The following is a 21,162-nucleotide window of genomic DNA, read 5'->3' as shown; positions in this document are numbered from 1 at the left end:
TGAGTTTAATCATTTGTGCGTTAATGCTGTACGCGGGCTCCTGACTGCAGGGGAGGAGGTCGGAGGCCAAAAACGAATCTGATGGGAACCCTGCCTTCATCAGGCTCGCTCAGTCCGGTCCCAGTTAGAAGGCCTGACCAGCTGCCATGGGGGAGATCAGGCTTCGCAGGAGCATCAGAGAAACCAGGAGAATCTTCTGCCTGGAGGATATGGGGGGGTGGTTTCATGGAGAGGTGCCTTGGGCCAAAGCTTAAGGTTTGGGTGGAGTTCAAGCACAGAAATACTTGTAAAGGGAGCTCCAGGCAGATGGAATAGAGAAGGAGAGAACAGCGGGAAGGAGAAGGGATAGGCGTGGAACCCTGAGCAGGCCATACTGGCTGGAAAGGGAGCAATACGTCAGAGAATCGGAGAAATCCTGGTTGGAGAGCGGGATGGAGTTAGTCCTACGGGGCCCTAAATGTCAGGGTGGGCGACTTTCCTTTGGGACAGCCACCAAGCCTGGGAAGTGACGTCTTTGAGGCGTCTAAACTCTGAAACTTGAAGAGGAGCCAGATTTGAGGGTGTGGCCAGGAGGTTTCTAATCAGGCTGAAATATATTTTCTTGAAAAGGACAAAGGTCACGGATCTCTTTCCAGCAGGTTCGAGGCCTACTTTGAGGGGGGTGGTACTGTTCACATAAACATGAACTGATGATTTCCGGGGCCCTTGCAGACTGTGGGCTCCTCTCTCTGGCCCCATAGGCCAGCCGCTCCTGCCCACCAGGTTCTAGCCCAAGGCTCCCGCCCTTCGAGGACCGTCTGAAGTGGGGTGACCAGCTCCTTCCAGTCTCATGTCTGGGAAACCCCTCAGGCGCAGGCAGACCGGGGTGGCTGGTCACCCGGGTGTGAGATCTTGACTTGTCAGCTGGTAAGCCATGCAGCCGGGTCACCCCACAGGGCCCTGCAGAGTCCAGGCACTCTGGGAAGTTGGAAAAGAGGTAGGAGGCAGCAACAGTGCTCCCAGGAGGCTCCTGGTCTGATGGGAGACGATAGAAACATCCAGATCTGAGTGGCAGAACTGATGTAGACATGTTTATAGCTCACAGAACAGACACAAAGACTGCCTCTCCTTCCGCCACCACACGGCAGGTCACAAACTGCAGCCTGTCTGTGCCCAGGGTGTTTCCCCTCCGGTCCTTCGGAAGTCCACTGCCCTAGGGCACACCTGTCTCATTTGCCACCTGGATTGCCTCTGCTGACCAGGCCCCAACACCTGGAGCTGCAGTTGTCTCCCCAGGACTCAGGTCTGGCCCCAGCCCTCCCTGGCTTAGAATTCGGGTGACTCCCTGGTGCCCTCAACAGTATTTCCTTTTTTTTTTTTTTAACTTTTTTTTTTTTAATGTTTTATTTATTTCTAGGAGAGAGAGAGAGACAGCGTGAGCAGGGGAGGGTCAGAGAGAGAGGGAGTCACAGACTAAAACAGGCTCCAGGCTCTGAGCTGGCAGTCAGCACAGAGCCCGATGCGGGACTCGAACCCACGAGCCGCGATATCATGACCTAAAGCGAAAGTCGGACGCTTAACCGACTAAGCCACCCAGGCGCCCCCCTCAACAGTATTTCCTGAAGATCAGTCTTTTGAGTACAACGTTTGTGATTTTTTTCCCTTTCTGCACCTTGTCTTGTACCTTCAGTTTCCTTAGTATTTCTGTTAGCTGACTCGTTTTTAAATGTATTTTACAAGGAACATTTTTATCAGCCTTGTAAGTGGAAAGCCTCCTACCGGGAATAGAACCTAATCATAAAAACAGAAACTTGACAATATTACAGAACTCTTGGTGGTTATAGTTGCCTACAAAAAGCCACTCCTTTGAGTCCCACGAGGACCACAGGTATTAGGTATTAGACATTGAGACTTTTCGGGGCGCCTGGGTGGCTCAGTTGGTTAAGTGTCTCACTTCGGCTCAGGTCTTGATCTCGGGGTTCGTGGGTTCGAGCCCCACGTTGGGCTCTGTGCGGACAGCTCAGGGTCTTGAGCCTGCTTCGGGTTCTGTGTTTCTGGCTCCTTCTGCCCCTCCCCTGCTCGTGCACGCTCTCTCTCTCAAAGATAAATAAGCATAAAAAAAATTTTTTTTTTTAAATTTTTTTTAATGCTTTATTTATTTCTGAGAGAGGGAGAGACAGTGTGAGCAGGGGAGGGCCAGAGAGAGAGGGAGACACAGAAACTGGAGCAGGCTCCAGGCTCCGAGCTAGCTGTCAGCACAGAGCCCCATGTGGGGCTTGAACCCATGAATCGTGAGATCATGACCTGAGCCAAAGTTAGACGTTTAACCCACTGAGCCACCCAGGCGCCCCCTAAAATTTTTTTTTTAAAGTTGAGACTTTTCCCCTGGATGGAATCAAAGGCTTGAGAGAAAATTGAAAAGGGAATAAGTTTCTCATCACGTGAATCCATGTTGCCTAGTGTTGTGGCCAAGGGCTGTGGCCAGGAAACCTCATCTTCCACTTTCCTTCAGACTTGGCCGCAGAGGCTCACTTGCTTGCAGGATGAAGGCACACTCCAGCCTATCTGCCTGCACCCCAAACCCCTGCAGCCTTCCCACCCCCTACCATGCTGTGCACATTTAAAAACATTTTTTTAATGTTTTTATTTGTTTTTGAGAGAGAGACCAAGCACCAGGTGGGTGGGGCAGAGAGAGAGGGAGACACAGAATCTGAAGCAGGCTCCAGGCTCCGAGCTGTCCGCACAGAGCCCGATGGGGGGCTTGAACCCAGAGTCTCGAGATCATGAAGTTGGACGCTGAGCCACCCAGGTGCCCATGCTGTGCACATTAAACCTTTGTGCCTTTGCTTTGTTCCCGCAGCCCCTCTACCACCACACCCTCTTCCTGGTGAGCCCAGGGGGTCATTCCTCCCAATCCAGCTTAACTGCCACTTCACCTTTCGCTGCTCCCTCGAATGCCGCCTCCTGTCCCCGACCCCACACGTTCCCCTGCATCTCCAGTACAGACACCAGTAGCCCCATGAATCCAGAGCTGTGGGTTAGACATTCGTTATCTCTAATTCATATCATCATTTTACAGGGTTGATAATATTATTACCCAGTGAGGAACTGAGGCTCAGAGAGGTTAAGCAGCTTCCTCAAAGTCACAAGCCCGCAAGTGGCCGGGCCAGGTTTCAAAATGAGATCAGGCTGGCTGGCCCCAGAGTCACCACACTTGACTCCCAGTACCTCTGACACGGACTTCCTGTATCCCCGCCCCCAGCCCACCACTAAGCTGATACCCAGTAGGTGCTCCATAAACCTCTGGAACAAACAGAAAGGGTCAGGTGGGGACCGCAGTGACCCAGCGCTCCCAGCCTGGGCACTGCAGCTGACCTTGGGCTGACCTGGAAGCTGGGGAGACCACAGCCCCACAGCTGTTTCCTCCACAGGTGAGAGCAATGGAAGGCTCAGCGGTCAGGACCCAGCAAGGCTGGTGCAGATCCCCACCTCCCCTCGCCAATGCCAGTGCCAGCCCAGTAGCTTCTGCCAGGCCCAGGGGCTGTTCGTGCCAGCCCCTGGGTTGAGTCACAGAGCCAGCCATTGGGCTGTGACTGCAGGGTGCCTGCTGCTCCTCTCCACGGACTGTGGGGGTGAGGAACCCACAGAGCATGCCCCTTGGTCAGGAGGACATGTGGGGAGATTCATTTGCATCTCACAGCCTTTGGGTGAGGAGCCTTCCCCCCCCCATCACCGCATCCCCAGGGGCTTCAGATTCCTACCCGCAAGGCAGCAGGAAGACCTTGCCAGCCTGAGAGGGACTTCTTAGGGGAAAGCCTGCAACAGAGAGAGCCCTGGAGTAGATCTTAGATTACCTCCAGGCAGGGATAACATCTCTTACCACTCTTGCTTCCTTCTTTTCGTCAACAAATATTTTCTGGACTGGGTGAACAAAGCAAATGTTTTTTTTCTTTCTTTCTTTCTTTCTTCTTCTTTTTTAAAGTAAGCACAAAGCCCAGCATACGGCTTGAACTCATGACCCTGAGACCAAGAGTCACATGCTTGCTCGCTCTACCAACGGAGCTAGCCAGGCGCTCCCCAAATCCCACTTTTTAAAACATTTTTAAAAATTGTATTGGTAATGTTTATTTATTTTTGAGAGAAAGAGAGACAGAGCACAAGTAGGGGAGGGACAGAGAGAGAAGGAGACAGAATCTGAAGCAGGCTTCAGGCTCTGAGCTGCCAGCCCAGAGCCTGACACCAGGCTCGAACCCACGAACCGTGAGATCATAACCTGAGCCGAAGTCAGACACTTAATCAACTGAGCCACCCAGGTGCCCCTGTACACTTTTTTTTTTTTTAAAGCAAACATGTTTGACTCTTCTGTACTTGCCTCTTCTTCCCTCACCTGCCACCCCTAGGCCTTGATATAGATAGCAGTTAGTAGTGTTTGAGAGAATATTTGGAAGACAAGGGTTCTAGTTTCAGTCTACTCTTATACTAAGAAGTCTGTTTCCTCATTTGTAAAATGGGGGCACAGGTCCCCTTGCCTGGCCCAGAACATTTTTTGTGCATCCAGTGAGACAGGGAATCACAGTACCCTTTGAAAACTGTTTTTCTCGGGGCACCTGGGTGGCTCAGTTGGTTAAGCAGCCGACTTCGGCTCAGGTCATGATCTCGCAGTTTGTGTGTTCGAGCCCCGCTTTGGGCTCTGTGCTGACAGCTCAGAGCCTGGAACCTGCTTCACATTCTGTGTCTCCCTTGCTCTCTGCCCCTCCCCTGCTTGCGCTCTGTCCCTGTCTCTCAAAAAATTGAATAAAAACGTAAAAAGTTAAAATTTATAAATTTTTCTATATAAAATTTATATATTTTTCTATATAAAAAGAAAAGAAAAATGGTTTTCTCTATTGAAACTTAAGAGTTTCTTAAGAGAAACTTGAGGCCGAGCCTTGTGGTCAGGAATGGCACACAGACCTGCTCCAGGCACTAACGAGCTACTACCTGCACTGGCTGCTGGCGAGAATGTGTTGAGGAGGAAATTGAGGCAAAGGCCAGGGCCATGCCTGGGCAGCACCGTCTGGCTGGAGAATAAGCACCGGGGCCGCTGCGTGCCTCCCTCTTGGGTGGGGTTTGGGGTTCGCTCTCCATAGGGGATGGGGTTCGGGGTTCGCTCTCCATAGGGGATGGTGTTTGGGGTTTGCTCTCCATAGGGGATGCGATTTGGGGTTCGCTCTCCATAGGGACCCCCTGCAGGGCATCCTTTGACCCAACTTGGTTAGGGCCCTGAAGGTGGTGGCTTTCATTCGGTATCTGGTGGCTCTTGCTCCAGTGGGACACTCTCCTCTTGGTTGGGTGTGCGTGCGGAGCGTCACTTCTTCTTTCAGAGTTCTGGAGAGGGGAAGCCTGGCCCCTGGGCCATCCCCTCCTCCCCCCCATGTGCTGGTAAGGAGTTCCCTCCCTGCTTTGCAGGGGGCCTGTGGGAATCCAGTGAGGATTCCAGGAACTTCTCTCTTCCTTTTTCCTGAAAGGGCCTGGGGCGGGGGAGCTCTCCTTCACTCACAGCTGGGTTGTGTTCTGACGATTCTGAAATCAGCTGTTTGGAACACAGAGTCTCTTAGAACAATAATGATCATGGCTACTATGTATTAAGCTTTTGCCAGGTGCTAGATGCTTTGCTAAACCCACTCCCTGAAGTCTCCGTCTTCCTAATAACACTAGGGGGCGGATATGATTCTGTCCCATTTTCTTTTTTTACCAGAGGAAGGCATACATGAGGGTCAGAGAGACTTGACCCACATCACATGGCTAGTTGTGGTTGGACCACCTGTCTGTCTGGCTCCAAAGCCTGTGTCCAAGCCTGGAAGACAGCAGTGGGCAGGGTCAGGAGCTGGACCTGGGGCCCGTGGAGTAGGGTTACAGGCTGCGTTTGGAGTAGCATCAAGAGTTTTGGAAAGAGCTGGAGAATTCTGCATGCTGGAGTGTCCCCGCGTGAACCGTGTCCGGACTGAGGCTCCTTCGAAGCTAGTACTGTACTCAGGGCCCCCTTGCAGATTCACACTGGGCACTCACCACAATCCTGTGAGATCAAGGCTGCCTTATCCCCATTTTACGGATGAGGAAATTGAGGCTCCAAGAGGTGAAGGGACTTCCTTCAGTAGCAAGGGGGCAGCAAAAGCATGATTCAAACCTAGTGTTTCAGACTCCAGAGCCTGTGCCTTGCTGCTCCTCTGAGAACAGCTGTTAGTAAGTACTCCCCAAGTGCTGGTTCCTTTACATGTGCTATTTCTGATCCTTCCATAAGCCTCCCAGGCAGTTGTTGTTATTTGTTGGCTTCCCAGATGCCACAGTGGGTTCACAGAGGTGAAGTAACTTCCCCGAGGGTACTAGCTCATAAATGGAAGGGTCAAGATTTGAACTCCCAGTCTGCCTCAGTCCAAAGCACATGAAGTTGTCCTTTTATCTGTTTTTTTTTTTTTTTTTTTTTTTTTTTAGGGGAGGCCAGTGAAGGGTTATAACTCAAGAGGGGTTATTATTTATTTATTTATTTATTTATTTATTTATTTTAAGAGAGAGAATGTGCAGAGGAGGGGCAGGGGGGAGGGACAGAGGATCCCAAGCAGACTCCATGCTGACAGCAGAGAACGTGACATGGGGCCTGAACTCACCAACCCAAGTCAGATGCTTAACCAACTGAGCCACCCAGGTACCCCCAAAAGGGGTTATTTAGAGAAATGTGGTGGATTGGAAGGCAGAGGGGCTGGAAGCAGGGAGTCTTCTTTGGAGGTTGTTTGATGATAGGGGTCTGGGCTGGGTTAGAGCGTTAGGAAGAGAGGGAAAGATGAAGGAGGATCCTGAAGAGACCTAGCGACTGGCCAGGAAAGGGTGAGGGAGAGGAAGCATCTGCAAAAGGCCTCCAAACTCAGTTTCCCTACCTCTGCCACTCAGTGGCTGCGTGACCTTGGGCAAATCCCCTAACCTCTCTGGGCCTGTTTTCTCATTTGTAAACTGAGGGGGTTAGAAGAGAGGCAGTCAGTGAAAAGACAGTTATCACGTGCTTTCTGTGCACCAGGGGCTGCATTATGTGCTCGTTGACTTCTTTCCAGCTCTTGGGTTGTGCCGTTGGCAGAAATAAGGAACTGGGCAGCGTTAAATAACACTCATTATGACACTTTGAAATTTACAAAAAGACCTCAAGCCCATTTGGGAAACTTGGGTTCACACCCTGGTTCACTTCTAGTTGGGAGTGGCCCGGGCACACCACTGAACCTCACTGAGTCTCCTTAACTGTCACCTGGAGGTGACAATGGTAAACCTACCTCCTGGGATGTTCTCAGGATTCCAGGAGATCATGTCTACGAAGTGCTCAGGATTCCGGAGGAAGTGTTTTCTTTCCCTTGCCTCTTCCTTTCTGTTAGTAATTCTGTGAGCTAATAATAACAGAGGGCTTCTTAAGCATTGACATTGTGTCGCTACATGTATATTACCTTGGGTCATCCTCACAACAGTCCTGTGATGTGGGTACTATTATCCCTCTTTTATTGATCAAGGAAACAGGCTCAGGGTGGTGAAATGATTTGCCGTGTTGAACATCTAGCAAAGGACATCACCAGGAGAAGCCCAGCTAAAAAGAAGTAGAGCCAGGATTCATGCTCCATTCTACCTGCTAGTCCCATTTTACAGATGAGAAAACTGAGGCTCAGAGAAGTACATTTGACTTCAGCATTTCACCTAACCAATTGATGGCAAAACCAGGTTTCATTGTGTGTCCACTGGCCGCAAGCCCCCTGCCCTTTACCATGCTGCCTGTTTTATTTTTATTTTTTTATTTTTTTTAATGTTTTATTTATTTCTAGGAGAGAGAGAGAGACAGCGTGAGCAGGGGAGGGTCAGAGAGAGAGGGAGACAAAGACTCTGAAACAGGCTCCAGGCTCTGAGCTGGCAGCACAGAGCCCGACGCGGGGCCCGAACCCACGAACCGTGAGATCATGACCTAAGCGAAAGTCGGACGCTTAACCGACTAAGCCACCCAGGCATCCCTATGCTGCCTGTTTTAAAGAAGAGATGTTCTGGGGCGCCTGGATGGCTTAGTTGGTTAAGCAAGTGATTTAAGCTCAGGTCATGATCTCATGGTTCATGAGTTTGAGCCCCGCACCAGGCTGTGTGCTGTCAGCACAGAGCCTGCTTTGGATCCTCTGTCTCCCTCTGTCTCTGCCCCTCCCCTACTCATGCTATCTCTCATTCTGTCTCTCTCTCTCTCTCTCTCTCTCAAAAATAAAAAAAAAAAATAAGCATTTTTAAAAAATAAAAAGATGTTTGGATGCTTAGTTCCGTTTTATTTTATTTTACTTTATTTTTTAAGTGTTTATTTTTGAGAGAGACCGAGTATGAGCGGGTGAGGGGCAGAGAGAGACACACACGCAGAATCCGAAGCAGGCTCCAGGCTCTGAGCTGTCAGCACAGAGCCTGTCGCAGGGCTCAAACTCACAAGCCATGAGATCATGACTTGAGCCAGAGTCAGATACTTAACCAGCTGAGCCATCCAGGCGCCCCTGCTTGGTTCCATTTTAAACATATTATGGTTGGGTTGATGGTGAACAGCCTAGTAAGAAAGATAAGGGGTGGCTGGAAGGTGAGACACAAGTCTGTGTGCTTCACTGGTGCATGCCAAGTGCCTAGAGTAGTGCCTGGGACCTGCTAGGCTCAGTAATCATTGGAGGCAAGTGGCCAAACTGGAGATTTTATCTGGGGAGTGGATCCACTAGAAGCGATGGCTGGGAGCGTAGCTAAGGGCTGGGGATCACAGGCAGCCTCATGTGACTCTCAGAATTCTGTCCAGAAAGGAGCTACTGCCCTGGGGATTTGGTCCTTTGAGGCCTGGGGTACCAAGAGGCTCAGCAGGTAGGTAGAACTGTGGGCTTTTGCATATGACAGACCAGGGTTTGGATTTCTGCTTGCCAGCATATGAGTTTGTGTCCTTGCACAAGTTACTTAAACCTTTAAAAAAAATTTTTTTTTAATGTTTGTTTATTTTTGAGAGAGAGACAAGAGTGCAAGCAGGGGAGGGGCAGACACAGAATCCAAAGCAGGCTCCAGGCTCTGAGCTGTCAGCACAGAGGCCAACAGTGTGGGTCGAACTCCCAAACTGTGAGATCATGACTTGAGCCCGAAGTCAGACGGTCAACTGACTGAGCCACCCAGACACCCCTTAAGTCTTTTTTCTGTTAAGTTTTTACTGAAGCAGAATGAGCTTAGAAAAAGTGTACAGATCCTAAGTGCTCTGTTGAGTGTTCAAAGCAACAACACATGCAATCGGCACCCTGATCAAGAAACAGTATATGAGCAGTGTCCCAGGAGCTCCCCGCCTTGTTCCTTTCTGGTCAGTGTCACCTCTCCAGGGGCGACCATGATCTTGACTGCTACCACCATAGATTACTTTTAGTTGTTTTTGACCATTTTGTGTTCTTATGTGTGTGGTTTCTTCACTTTATACGTTTATGAGACTCATTCATAGTTCTTATGTGTGGCTGAGGGTCATTCTTTGCTGTACAAAACTCCACACGACGTTTTGTTAATCTGTTCTGTTAACCGGCATTTGGGCAGGTCCAGATTTTGGCAATTATGGGATTTTTGTTGTGAATATTCCTGTACATCTTTTGGTGCACGTCAAATCTTGCACATTTCAGGGGGCCTGGCTGGCTCAGTCAGAGGGTGTGTGACTCTTGATCTCAGGGTCACGAGTTCGAGCCCCGTGCTGGGCATACAGTTTACTTAAACACATTTTTTTTTTAATCGTGCACATTTCTGTTGGGTTAGGAGTGCACTTGCTGAGGGTGCACATGTTGGACTTTGGTGGTTAGCGTTAAATAGTTTATCAGAGTGGTTATATGAGATTTCTAGTTGCCTTTCATTTTACCAACACTTGATTTTTTTTTTTTTTTTTTTTACAAATAGTTTATTGTCAAATTAGTTTCTACATAACACTCAGTGCTCATCCCCAAAGTGCCCTCCTTCATGCCCATCCCCCCCTCCCCCCCTACCAACACTTGATTTTTAAAATTGTTTTCATCATAGCCATTCTGTGCATGTGTGGTGGTAACATATAATGGTTTTTATTTGCATTTCATTGAAGACTAATGAGCACCAGTACCTTTTCATGTGTTTATTAGCTATTGGGCAGCTTCTTTTATGAAGTACCTGTTTGGATCTTTTGTCCACATTTGAATGGAGTTGTCTGAGCTTTTTCTTACTGACGTATAGGAATTCTTTATATATTCTGGTTACAAAGCCTTTGTCCTCAGTCAGATCTTTGGTTAAATCTTCTCCTACTCTGAAGGTCACCTTTTCATTCTTTTATTTTTTTCAAGGTTTTTTAAAGGTTTATTTTGAGAGACAGAGACAGAGCATGAACAGGGAGAGGGGCAGAGAGAGAGAGGGACACACACACACACACACACACACACACAATCCAAAACAGGCTCATCAGCACAGATCCCGATGTGGGGCTCGAACTCACAGTGAGATCATGACTTGACCCAAAGTTGGATGCCCAACTGACTGATCCACACAGGCGTCCCTCATTCTTTTAATTGTATCTTTAGATGAACAGAAGTTATTGTTATTATTTCTTAAGTAATCGCTACACCCAACGTGGGGCCAAACTCACAACCCAGAGATCAAGAGTTGCACGCTTCACCAACTGAGCCGGCCAGGTGCCCCAAACAGAAGTTCTTAATTTCAGGGGTACCCGGTGGCTCAGTCGGTTATACATCCGACTCTTCATTTTGGCTCGGGTCATGATCTCACAGTCTGTGAGATCATGAATGTTGGGCTCTGCACTGACAGCGTGGAGCCTGCTTGGGATTCTCTCCTCTCTGCTCCTTCTCCCACTCACACTCTCTCTCACACATAATTAAAAAAAAAAAAAAAAAAAAGAGGTTCTTAATTTGATGTAATATAGTGATATCAAATTGCTCTTTTATGATTTGCCCCTTTGGGTCTTTTTAAGAAATCCTTGCTCCATAGTCATGGCTTCTATTTTTTTAAATCCCAGACTTTTGCACTTAGAGCTACAGTGTATCTGAAATTGAATTTGGGCTTGGTGGGAGGCAGGGCTACAGATGCCTTATCCCCCATTTGTTTACCGCGTAGACTCAGCTCCGTTTATTGGGAGAAGACCATCTTCCTTCTCGTCACTTCAATTTGCCCTTGTCTTAAACCACATGGTCATTTACATGTCGGGTCTGTTTCTGGATTCTCTTTTCTGTTCCACTGATCAGGATTTCTACCTTTGCACTTCAGCCAAGCCTCCTCAAGTGCTATAGCTTTTTATCATTAGTCTTGATCTCTAGCCATCGGAGTCCTTAGCTTTGTCCTTCAAGAATGCGTTGGCTATCCTCGGCCCTTTGCACTTCCATATGAGTTTTATAATGAGTTTGTCAATTTCAACCCCCCAAAAAAACCATACTGAGATTTTTGACTGGGATCATGTTGATCTACAGGTTGATTTAGGGAGAATAAATCCTTTTTTTTTTTTAATGTTTTTATTTATTTCTGAGAGAGAGAGAGAGCATGAGCAGGGGAGGGTCAGAGAGAGAGAGAGAGACACAGACTCTGAAATAGGCTCCGGGCTCCGAGCTGGCAGTCAGCACAGAGCCCGACACGGGGCTCGAACCCATGAACCGTGAGATCATGACCTGAGCCGAAGTTGGATGCTTAACTGACTGAGCCACCCAGACGCCCCAACAGTTCCCAAATTTCTAACCTATTGTCCTTTTTCACCACTTTCCCACCAAATTCAAAACACAATCCAGTCTAGGACCATGCATTGTATGTGTTCATGTCTCTTAATTTAGAACCATCTCCTTCTGTTTGTAAGTGACATTGATTTTGTTAGACATCAGGATCAGTGGTCTCGTAGGTGCCCCACATTCTAGATCTGATTGTTTTCTCATAGCGTTGTTTCCTTTGTCCTTCCATCCCCTGAACCTCCTGGAGACGGACTTAGGTCTAGGCTTGACTAGATTCAGATAAACCTCCCCGAGTCTTCCCAGAGCTGCCTTCCCAAAGTTGTGCAAGACCAGCGGTGTATGAGCATGTGGGCAAAGCTTTTAGCACAGGGCTGGCACACAGCAAGTTTCAGTAGGTGGTAGCAGCTCTTACTATCTGTCCCCTCCTGGGGCCGCCAATGGCTGGTTCCCAGGAAACAGTTTCCCTGAGGCTTCTCTCGTCCCTGCCAGGCAGCAGTGGTTCCTGCCCAGCCGGGGCTTCTGGCTCTGGGCTTGGACATTTCCCATCTTTCTGTCCTCCCTTCCCCTCCCAGATAACACAGGCAGTTCCACATACCGGCCACCCCCTCGGACCCGAGAGGTGATGATCAACGGGCAGATGGTCAAGTTGAAGTACTGCTTCACCTGCAAGATGTTTCGGCCACCCCGGACCTCACACTGCAGTGTCTGCGACAACTGTGTGGGTAAGTGGGAGGCGGCAGGGAGCGGTGCAGGGAGCCCTGGAGACAGAGGAGTCACTCACGGGTGGGGGTGTGTCTGAAATAGCCAGAGCTGGGCAGGAAGCCTGGCTCACCCAAATTTGCTCTGACTGAGGAGGGAGGGGAGAGGCTCAGAGTGTGACCAGTGGTGTCTTGGCTTCAGCCCAGGATTGGTAGATTCCTTTCCCCCAGCTCTGAAGTATGGGGCAGATACAGAGAGGTCCTGGAGCCTTCTCCCAGGCCTCAGCCTGGTCCTCAGTAGGTCCAAGTTTCTAGGAACCGGAGACTAGAGCAATAACATCCTAGATACTTTGAGGCCGGAAAGAGAATGGTTTGCCATCCAGTGGCCCAGAGCCAGCCGTAGTGAATGACTTTGATCTGATTCCCGGGGTTTGGGAGAGACAAGATTCTGGGAACAGAGTTCAAGCCGGTCGGGTGGAGAGGATGTAGCCAGGATTGGAAGCTAAGCTCCAGACCCACACCTGCCGTGGTTGCTGGGGGACCAGAGGCTGTTTTGTCTCCTCTTCTTGCTCTCCAGAGGCTGGGCAGCTCTGGTGGGGACCAAGGGTGTGCCCGTGGGAGGGTGTCATAAGGGAAAGGCTATGTGAGAGGATCCAGGTGAGCTGAGCCATGGTGACTGGGCAGGGTCCCTAGGGCAATGAGCTCATCGCGCCAGCTCAGCACTCCCTGAGTGAGAGAACAGCAGGGAACACCCCATGACAGCAGGCAGCGGAGGGGGTGACTCAGTGGGCGTTATTCTTCCCTGAGAACCCACCCCATCCACCCCCACTCCCCCACCTACCCCCTCGCAAAGGGTGCTGGCCATGGTGTGAGGCTGGTGGTGGGCTTGGGATCCACATTCCCACAGAGGACTTTCAATACCTGTCTGGGTGTGACCCCACCCCCGGGGACATAGCGATGGTGTGAGCTCAGCCCTCTGGCCAGGCCTTACGTGCCAGCTCTCTCCACAAGTTACAGGGCGGCCCCGCCCCTCCCTGAGCCTCTAGTTCTAGAGCAAGGAATAGGGATCATTGGCCAGCGTCGCAGGCCAGGCAAGGAGTACTTTTTGTGGATCTTTGTACCAGGCACGGCTGGACGCTGGGACTCAGCTCAGTGTGAGGCCAACACCGGCCCCCTCGTGAAGTTTACAATCGAGCAGGGGTAATTGGCCAGGCTGCTAATTATTAATAAGTATGTAAACACACGTGGGCAAAGAACCGCTAAAGATAAGTAACGGCAGATAACAGAGGGCCCTCACTTTGTCTGGGATCAGAGGCGGCTCTTAAGGAAGTGGCTTTGCAGCTGAGACTTGAAGGAGGAATTGCCCTTAACCAGGTGAAGACACAGAGAAGAACATGTGAGGCAGTGGGAAGCTTGTAGAAAGGCCCAGAAGCAGGGAGTGTCGGCCCATGAGCTGGATGGGCCGGGATGGAGAGAGTGCGGGGGAAGAAAGCCCCAGCTGTGGCGCGAGGCCTCCAGACGCCTGCGCTGGTGGTAGGCCAGGCACACCAACCTGTCTCTCCCCGGCCCTTTTCCAGAACGGTTTGACCATCACTGCCCCTGGGTGGGCAACTGTGTGGGGAGACGGAACTACCGCTTCTTCTACGCGTTTATTCTCTCCCTCTCGTTCCTGACGGCCTTCATCTTCGCCTGTGTGGTTACCCACCTGACGCTGCGTGAGTTGGGGGCGGGGGCAGGGATGCACGGGAGGGGTGGGCCGGCCAGCTCAGCCAAGTCCAAGGGGCTGTGATCACTGTCACCTGAGTTGTGCCCTGTCTTGTTTTTTCCTCCCCAGGCTCTCAGGGAAGCAACTTCCTCTCCACTCTGAAGGAGACACCAGCGAGATATCCTTGGTCAGCCAGTTGGCGCCCTGGTGGGAATGAGGCCCCTTCACTGGGGTGGGTCCCCACACCTGTAATCCGAAGGGAATGATGGAGAGCTAGTGTCTGTCCTCTAGAATAATCTGCTACACCGGCTGCTTCCATCCCGCCCAGGCTCCAGCTGATCCTAAACAGTCTGATCATAAGGCCGGGGTGGCCGAGAACTCACAGGAGTCCACAGTCCCCGTCTTCCCTTAAGACACCAGGCAACCCGGACCGCATCTTGTGCGAGGTCCTTGGTGCCTGACATCTTTACTTCCCCCTACTGTCCATCACCCGCCCTGCTCTTGAGGGGGCTCCCGAACCCTTCTTAGGGCCCAGGAGGTAATCCTGCAAAGTGGTGGGACCGCAGAAGGTTACAAACCCATCTCCTTTCTGGGGAAATAGCTCATGGAAGGATGGGTGAGAAAGGCCGGGCCTGGCAGCTTCCCGGGTGCAGGGGAGGCTCTCTGTGTTTGTGTGGGTCCTTGACTACCCTGCTCACTGTGCTGGAGTTGGTGATCTGCTTCTTCTCCATCTGGTCCATCCTGGGCCTCTCAGGGTTTCATACTTACCTCGTCGCCTCCAACCTGACAACTAACGAAGACGTGAGTAAGGCTGGAGCAACCTCTGTTCCTGGGCAGGGCCCTGGGAAAGAGGCAGGGCTGAGGGCACCGGAGCGGCCAGCCCTCTGGCTGCTGGGGTAACATGGGCGGAGGCGGACGGTGGCCAGACACTGCCTTCCGGTGCTCACGGCTTGGCCCTGGGAGAGCCGGTACCGGGTCTTCTAAGGCCCCTACACGCCTCGGCCCCCGGCCGCAGGCCGCCTCACTAACCCAGAGGCGGGGCTTCACCGGAACAGCCCTTACATCTGGCCCGCGTGCTACCTTTTCCAGGGTTCTTGCCGCTCCCATCATCTCTTTGGGTCCTTTTGCCAACTCTGAGGCTGAAGGAACAGGGATGCTTTTTCTCCCGTTTGATGGCTGAGTGACTTGCCCAAGGTCACATAGCCGAATAGGGACAAAGTCAGGGTTGTGGCCAAAGCCCCACCACACTGCACTTATAGGCAAAGAGATGTGACTGTTCTCAGGGTGCCCCTGGGGTTCTCTTGGCCACCCTTATTGAGGTCGACAGTGAGGAAAGGACTGTGAGGCTCTGTCAACCCTCCCTACCTGCTGCCTTGCAGACCTCCACCAGCAAGCATTGTTTGAGCACCCACTGTGTGCCCAGCCCGACCTGACCTCCCCTTCTTGTTCTCCCAAAGAGTAAAAAAGCAAATGAGAGCATCTGTGCCAGGGCCACCGTCAGATACTGCTCACAGGCCCGTGACCGACAGAAAATACATCTCTTGACCTCAGCCTCTCATTCCGGGAAACAGAACTTAACACTCATGATAGGGCATCATGTGACAAGTGATTGGTACAGAGCAGAAATGACATCAGCCAGCATCTCCCAGGCAGTTTCGTGGGGGCTGGTCCTTCAGGATGTTACTAGGGGTTAAGCAAAAAGATGTGTTATAGACAAGTAAGTTTGGAAAACTCTGGGTTAAAGTCAAGCCGGTATCCTTCACTGCTAAACTCCTCAGTGCCTTTGATAGCCGGCCTCACAAATCTAGAGATGGCAAGATTTCATCTAATGCTCTAACGATGCTATCACAGTCCCTAGTTTTCAAATGAGGACTGAGATTCAGAGAAGTGGTATGTGCGGGGTCATGAAGTGTTGTCGGTGGCAGGGCCAGGGTTCACAGCCAGGTCGGCCTGAGCCCTGTCCCCTTGTACTACCTCCCTTTAGAGGTGGCTGGCCAGAGGAGGGAGGATGCACCCAATAGGTTTCCTGTGGAAGCTTCTCTTTGGCTATGCGCTGTTTTCTGTCCTGATTCGGGCTTCCTCCTCTCCGCCAGGTGCCCCCGACACCCAGCAGTTCCCCCCACACTCACCGAATAGCCTGGGTTAAAGACCTGTCCCCTCCAGTAGTCTATCCGGAATTGGTTTCAGAATTCACCAATTTTCCCCAGCCTATCTAGACCTCCCTCCTAGAAAATCGAAGTATAAGGAGGTACCTGACTCAGACCTCCTTCCTCCCGCCAGATCAAAGGCTCGTGGTCCAGCAAGAGGGGCGGGGAGGCCTCCGTCAATCCCTACAGCCATAAAAGTGTTATCACCAACTGCTGTGCTGTGCTCTGCGGCCCCCTACCTCCCAGGTAAGCCAGGGGTGTGCAGGGGAGAGGCCGCAGGGCCTGGCCCTTCCAGTGGGGGGTAGCCCTGTGCCTCCACACCTCTCAAAGAGGTTCTGGAAGCAGCAGACCTCTCCCCACACCACCATCCCCTGCGCGGTGCACTCAAGGCTTTTATCACACACAAGAATTCAATGTAATTTTTAATCACATATGCTCATTGTAGGCAAACATTAAGTACAACATATGTAAAAGAAGAGTATTAAATATCACACGTGACCCCACTCCTCAGTGATCACCACAATTAATGTTTTGGCCATGCTTGGGCAGCGCTTCCCTTCTGGTGCCCATGGCTGGACCGGGTGGGGCTTCCATCCTCCCTCCTGGTGGAAGAGTGCTGGTGGCTCAGTCCTGCTGGGAAGTGCCCTTCTGTCTTCACACCAGGGGGCGCCAGAGTGCCAGAACCGGAGTTCCATTGCGGCGGATGCGGGCGGGGCAGGGGATACCAGACTTCCCCAAACTGTCCCCTCCTTCTCCTGCCTCATCTGCCTGTCATCCTTGCAGTGGGGGTGGGGGGTAGGCTGTAGTGGGAACTGCACTATCTCCAAATGCCCTTTCATCCTGCTTTTCCCCTCACCCGCAGCCTGGCTTTGCGGCAGCCAGACAGCAAAATGGGCCGGTTTGAATTAACAGTGAATAAACCTGGTGGCCCAACACCAGGTGTCCAGAGAGCAGAAAGGGCCCTTCTGGTTGCCCTTCTCTGGAAGGGAAGGGTCTTGAGACCCCCAGCTGGAGATCAGCTCCCCTTTCTGAGGCTTCCTAGGGCTGGGTCTTTCCGTGGCTGGGAAATGGACTCTGCCATCCAGCCCCAGGCCTGACCACTGCTGTTGGGCAGGGCCTTCATGTCCGCCCCCCACCCCCTTGTGTTTTGGAAGCCTGATTGACCGGAGGGGATTTGTGCAGTCAGACACCGTGTTACCCTCACCCATCAGAAGCGATGAGCCAGCCTGTGGAGCCAAGCCTGACGCCAGCATGGTAGGAGGCCACCCCTGAACTGGGCTCAGTACTTGCCATGCGCTGGCCTGTCCACCCCTCCGCACTCACCCGCCGCCCTCCACACCTGCCGGGACCCTCCCCATTCCACCCAAGGGAAGCAGAGCCGCCAAAGACTTCTTTCGTATTTATTTCCCACCCTGCGTGGCTTTCCCCACACTTCCATGTCTGTACCCTCTGCTCCCCAAACCCAAGTTCCCACAGCCTCGGGCCCTAGATCCTCTCCCTGCCGATCAGTGGCAGGAGTGACAAGGGAGAGAGGCCGGGCCCCCTGAGACCGCGAGGGGACCATACCAAGTCTCTCTGCCTGTGCCAGGTGTGTGAATGAGGGTGCGGACTTGAGTGTGATACCTCCCAGGTGGGGGGCTGGTGGGCTCTGCCCAGCTGGGGTCCTGTGGGTGAAGCGGGACCTAAGAGCATTCGGCTCTGGACAGCAGGCTGTGGGAGAGGACGCCTCCGTGGGCTGTTGTGGCTTGTGGGCTCCTTCATTCTACTTGCGATGATCGTTGTTCTTTGTCTCGTTTATGTTTTTTTTGTATGGAGTTGGCCAATAGGATGGAGCTGGGGTTCCAGATAGATAGGGCAGAGTTGGGGGGGCGGGGGACAGCCTGTGTCAGAGGCTAAACCAGCCAGCGAGGCACCCAAGACCTCAGCTCCTGCATGATTCCTGGGCAGCACACTAGGAAGTGGGGCCTTGCCCTCTCTCTCCCCATGGAGGATTCTCTAAGGGCTCCTGGTCTGCCCCTCCCCGCCCCCACCTCTCTCCCAAGTCAGTTCTTGGGCTGGGCGGGTTATACTCATGCTGGCAATACTTGAAACGGGTTTATTAATGCTGGGTATTTTGCACAATTTTATAGACTTCTTTTCTACGTAGCATTTTTTAAATGGAAGAAAAAAAAAAGTCAGCCGCATTGCTATCTGTGTAGTGCCAGGGTAAAGATTAGCAGAAGGCAAGTTGGTTTTTATAAATTTATAAGAAAACATCTGGCAGTGAGAGAGAGTGTGTGTGTGTGTGTGTGTGTGTGTGTGTGTGTGCGCGCGTGCGCGCGCACCCTTGTATGAATGTGGCTGGCTCCCACTTCCCTACATCCTCTGGGCTGCCTCCTCCCCACCATCCCCCTCGGGTGCCAGCCAGCAGCGGCAGGACCAGCCTGAGTCATGGCCACCGGGAGCCTGTGCATCGATCACAAGGGACCCGTGGGTTCCCCGCTGCAGCTCAGCCCTCATCCTATCTTTCCTTCCCCCTTGGACATCAGGAAGCCTGGGACCTGCCCAGACTGGCCAAGGCTGGGCGTGGTGGATGGGGCAATGGCTGTGGGGAGTGGCCGCCACTCTGCGAGCCGCACACCCTCCTCTCGGCTCTTGAGTATGGGACCCAGTGCCACCAGCTGGAGAGCAGGGACTCTCCGTCAACTGAAGGACTCCATCCAGAGAAAAGGGAGGAAGGAGCAGGGTGGGCCAAGAAGCGGAGTGAAGGGTGGTCTAAATCCGGGCCCCAAACTCAAAGGATGTCTCTTCTCTGCTGGGAACTGTAGTTTCTTGTCAAAATACATAGGAGACTGTCCCGTCTCCCTCCTTGGCCCTTCAAGTGGCATGAAGCCCTTGGAAAGTGACATAGGAACCCGTAGCAGCTTGCCCTCCCTTGCCGCAGAAGCTAGTGGGGTCACAGGCAGCTGCAGAGGGTCTCCTCTGGGAGAAACCGCCTTGCCCCAGCGGCGGGACCCTGGGCCATGCTCCAGGGGCACTGGGAAGTGGGGAGGGGGCCAGCTAGAGGAGGGGCCGCCCGTCTGCCTTTTATTTAAGCCAGTATTCTTTGTTCCCGCTTGTAATAAAATTTTTGTTTTTAAGAGTTGATTTGCTTTGGTTTGGTTTTTGTTTGCTCTTTCTTTGCTGAGGCTCCAACTGGCAGCGCTGTATTCTTTCAGCCAAGCTTGGTCTTTCCTGGGGAGACAGAAGGCAGGAAGTCCAGTGATGTGGCCCAAGGTCTCCTCTCCGGGCTGAGTCTGTCTGCTGGAGGCTGAGCAAGGTGGCCCCCGTAGGCGTGTAAGAAGAGGCCATCCTGTCCCCTTTTCGTCCCCTCTACTTTCCCCTGCCTCGGGGATTTGGAGACGCCCAAGTTCTTTTTCCTCGCTGTCTTTTCACGCTGACGCCCAGTGACCGCTCAGCTTAGCGAGTGTCTAGGAGACAGCAGACTGCAGCTCGTGAGCCAGAACCTCCCCGGCCCCGCCTGAGCAGCGGGGCCCAGCCACACACCTCGTAACACTGGCCCACCTCTCCGGTATCTCCCCCAGGAGGACACCTGTCAGGATTTTGCCATCTCCTGCACAGCCTGAGGGGAGCTAACAGGCCTCTTTGCAGAGGGTTAGCTGGTAAGACTGTGTCTCCCCCGTCAGCCAGCACCGCCTACCCCCCTCACACACCGTCTCATCCCCGTCGCATGCCTCACCAACCCATGGAGCCCGTCCATCTGTCTGGTGTGTGGTGTGGTGTGTGTGCTGGCGGTGGTAGGGCCCCCAGGGCACCCCCACCCCCACCCCCTGCAAGCAGAAGGATCTGGGGCGGGAAGGCGGGGCTGAGAGCCCAGCCCTGCTCTGGACTGAGGAAGTCGCTTCCCCGCACAGCAGCTCCCCCACTGGAGCAGGAGGTGAAGGGTGAGGTTGGGGAGAGGGCGGCGGGCCTGCTCTGAGGCGCTCGGCCTGTCCTGGTGGTGTCCCGGTGTGCAGGAGCCCTCAGCCACTAACACCCGTGTCCCGGCTTTCAGTCCCTGCTGAGCTGTCCCCCGCCCGTGTTCTCTGCTGCTTCGTCGCCTGCTGCCCGAGCCGCGGCCCTTCTGCGGGGAAGAGGCAGGCGCCCCCGCAGGCCTCCGCAGGCCTCCTCTCAGTCCGCTAACCCTCTCTCTTCTCCTTCTTTGCTGGCCCGCGGGGATCTCCAGTATGTGCGGGGGCTTAAGGACCTCCTGAGGACTGCTGCTCTCTGCCTCTCCAGGAGCGGCCTGAGGGGAGCCCGGCACCCGCCACCTCCACCTGCCTAACCTGTGGCCCACCTGCCACCGTCCGTGCCTACAGGGTCTGCCCCCAAGCCCGCCCCGCCCATGCGCTCTCTAGAGCCCCCCACGGAGGCGGGGGCAGGGGCTGGCCTTTCTGCCCCCACCCCTGCTCCACGCCAGCCAGAGTGTAGAAAGCCATACCGCAGCTGTCAGCACAGTGATGCGACACTATGAAACTCACCCCCTTCTCCACTTCCTTTCCCCCCTCCCCAGATCTGTAAGGCTTCGAGACTCTTCAGGAATCTTGCCTTACAGCCCGCCCCCTCCCGAGTCAGGTTAGAGCCGCAGTGGGGCCGGAACAGGTTCCTTCGGGAGCCTCCGGGGTTGTTGGCGGCTGATGACGCCACCGAACAAGTTTGGTGACTGTTCTAAGCACAACCGGTTCGACACTGTTCCCACGGCCCCCTCCATCCCCACTACCCCAAGGAGGTGAGATGCCAGGAGGATGCCTGTCCCCTTCGCTCGGGGCCCCGAGGGGCCGGGCTGGCTCCACAGCCCCGCGTTCTGCAGAGGGGCTCATGGAAACTGGGCCGGGCCTAGGACGGCCGCGAGCCCACGGCCGGGGGCTGCTTGTCCGCTGTCCTGTACC

At 53.0% G+C, this 21,162-nt stretch overlaps 1 protein-coding gene across 5 annotated transcripts in view; it reads left to right on the top strand.

The window, feature by feature from the left end:
- Window positions 1-21,162, top strand: part of ZDHHC18 (zinc finger DHHC-type palmitoyltransferase 18) — a 28,464-nt gene extending 7,302 nt beyond the window's left edge. The window contains exons 3-10 of one of the 5 annotated variants that reach the window (XM_039231786.1): window positions 12,278-12,427; window positions 13,981-14,118; window positions 14,238-14,286; window positions 14,807-14,909; window positions 16,389-16,501; window positions 17,410-17,509; window positions 19,819-19,896; window positions 20,787-20,849. In XM_039231786.1, the coding sequence (XP_039087717.1) occupies window positions 12,278-12,427; window positions 13,981-14,118; window positions 14,238-14,286; window positions 14,807-14,909; window positions 16,389-16,501; window positions 17,410-17,509; window positions 19,819-19,860 (695 nt within the window). In that variant the 3' untranslated portion in view covers window positions 19,861-19,896; window positions 20,787-20,849. Of the gene's footprint in view, window positions 1-12,277; window positions 12,428-13,980; window positions 14,119-14,237; window positions 14,287-14,806; window positions 14,910-16,388; window positions 16,502-17,409; window positions 19,380-19,818; window positions 19,897-20,459; window positions 20,767-20,786 lie in introns of those variants that run through there. The other 4 variants (XM_039231771.1, XM_039231762.1, XM_039231779.1 and 1 more) reach the window with 4 other exon arrangements.

Source organism: Hyaena hyaena, unplaced genomic scaffold (genome assembly GCF_003009895.1).
Source record: "Hyaena hyaena isolate Hyena2069 unplaced genomic scaffold, ASM300989v1 scaffold_3, whole genome shotgun sequence".
In the NCBI taxonomy this organism is placed as follows: domain Eukaryota; kingdom Metazoa; phylum Chordata; class Mammalia; order Carnivora; family Hyaenidae; genus Hyaena; species Hyaena hyaena.
This window is presented reverse-complemented; position numbering and strand designations above follow the sequence as displayed.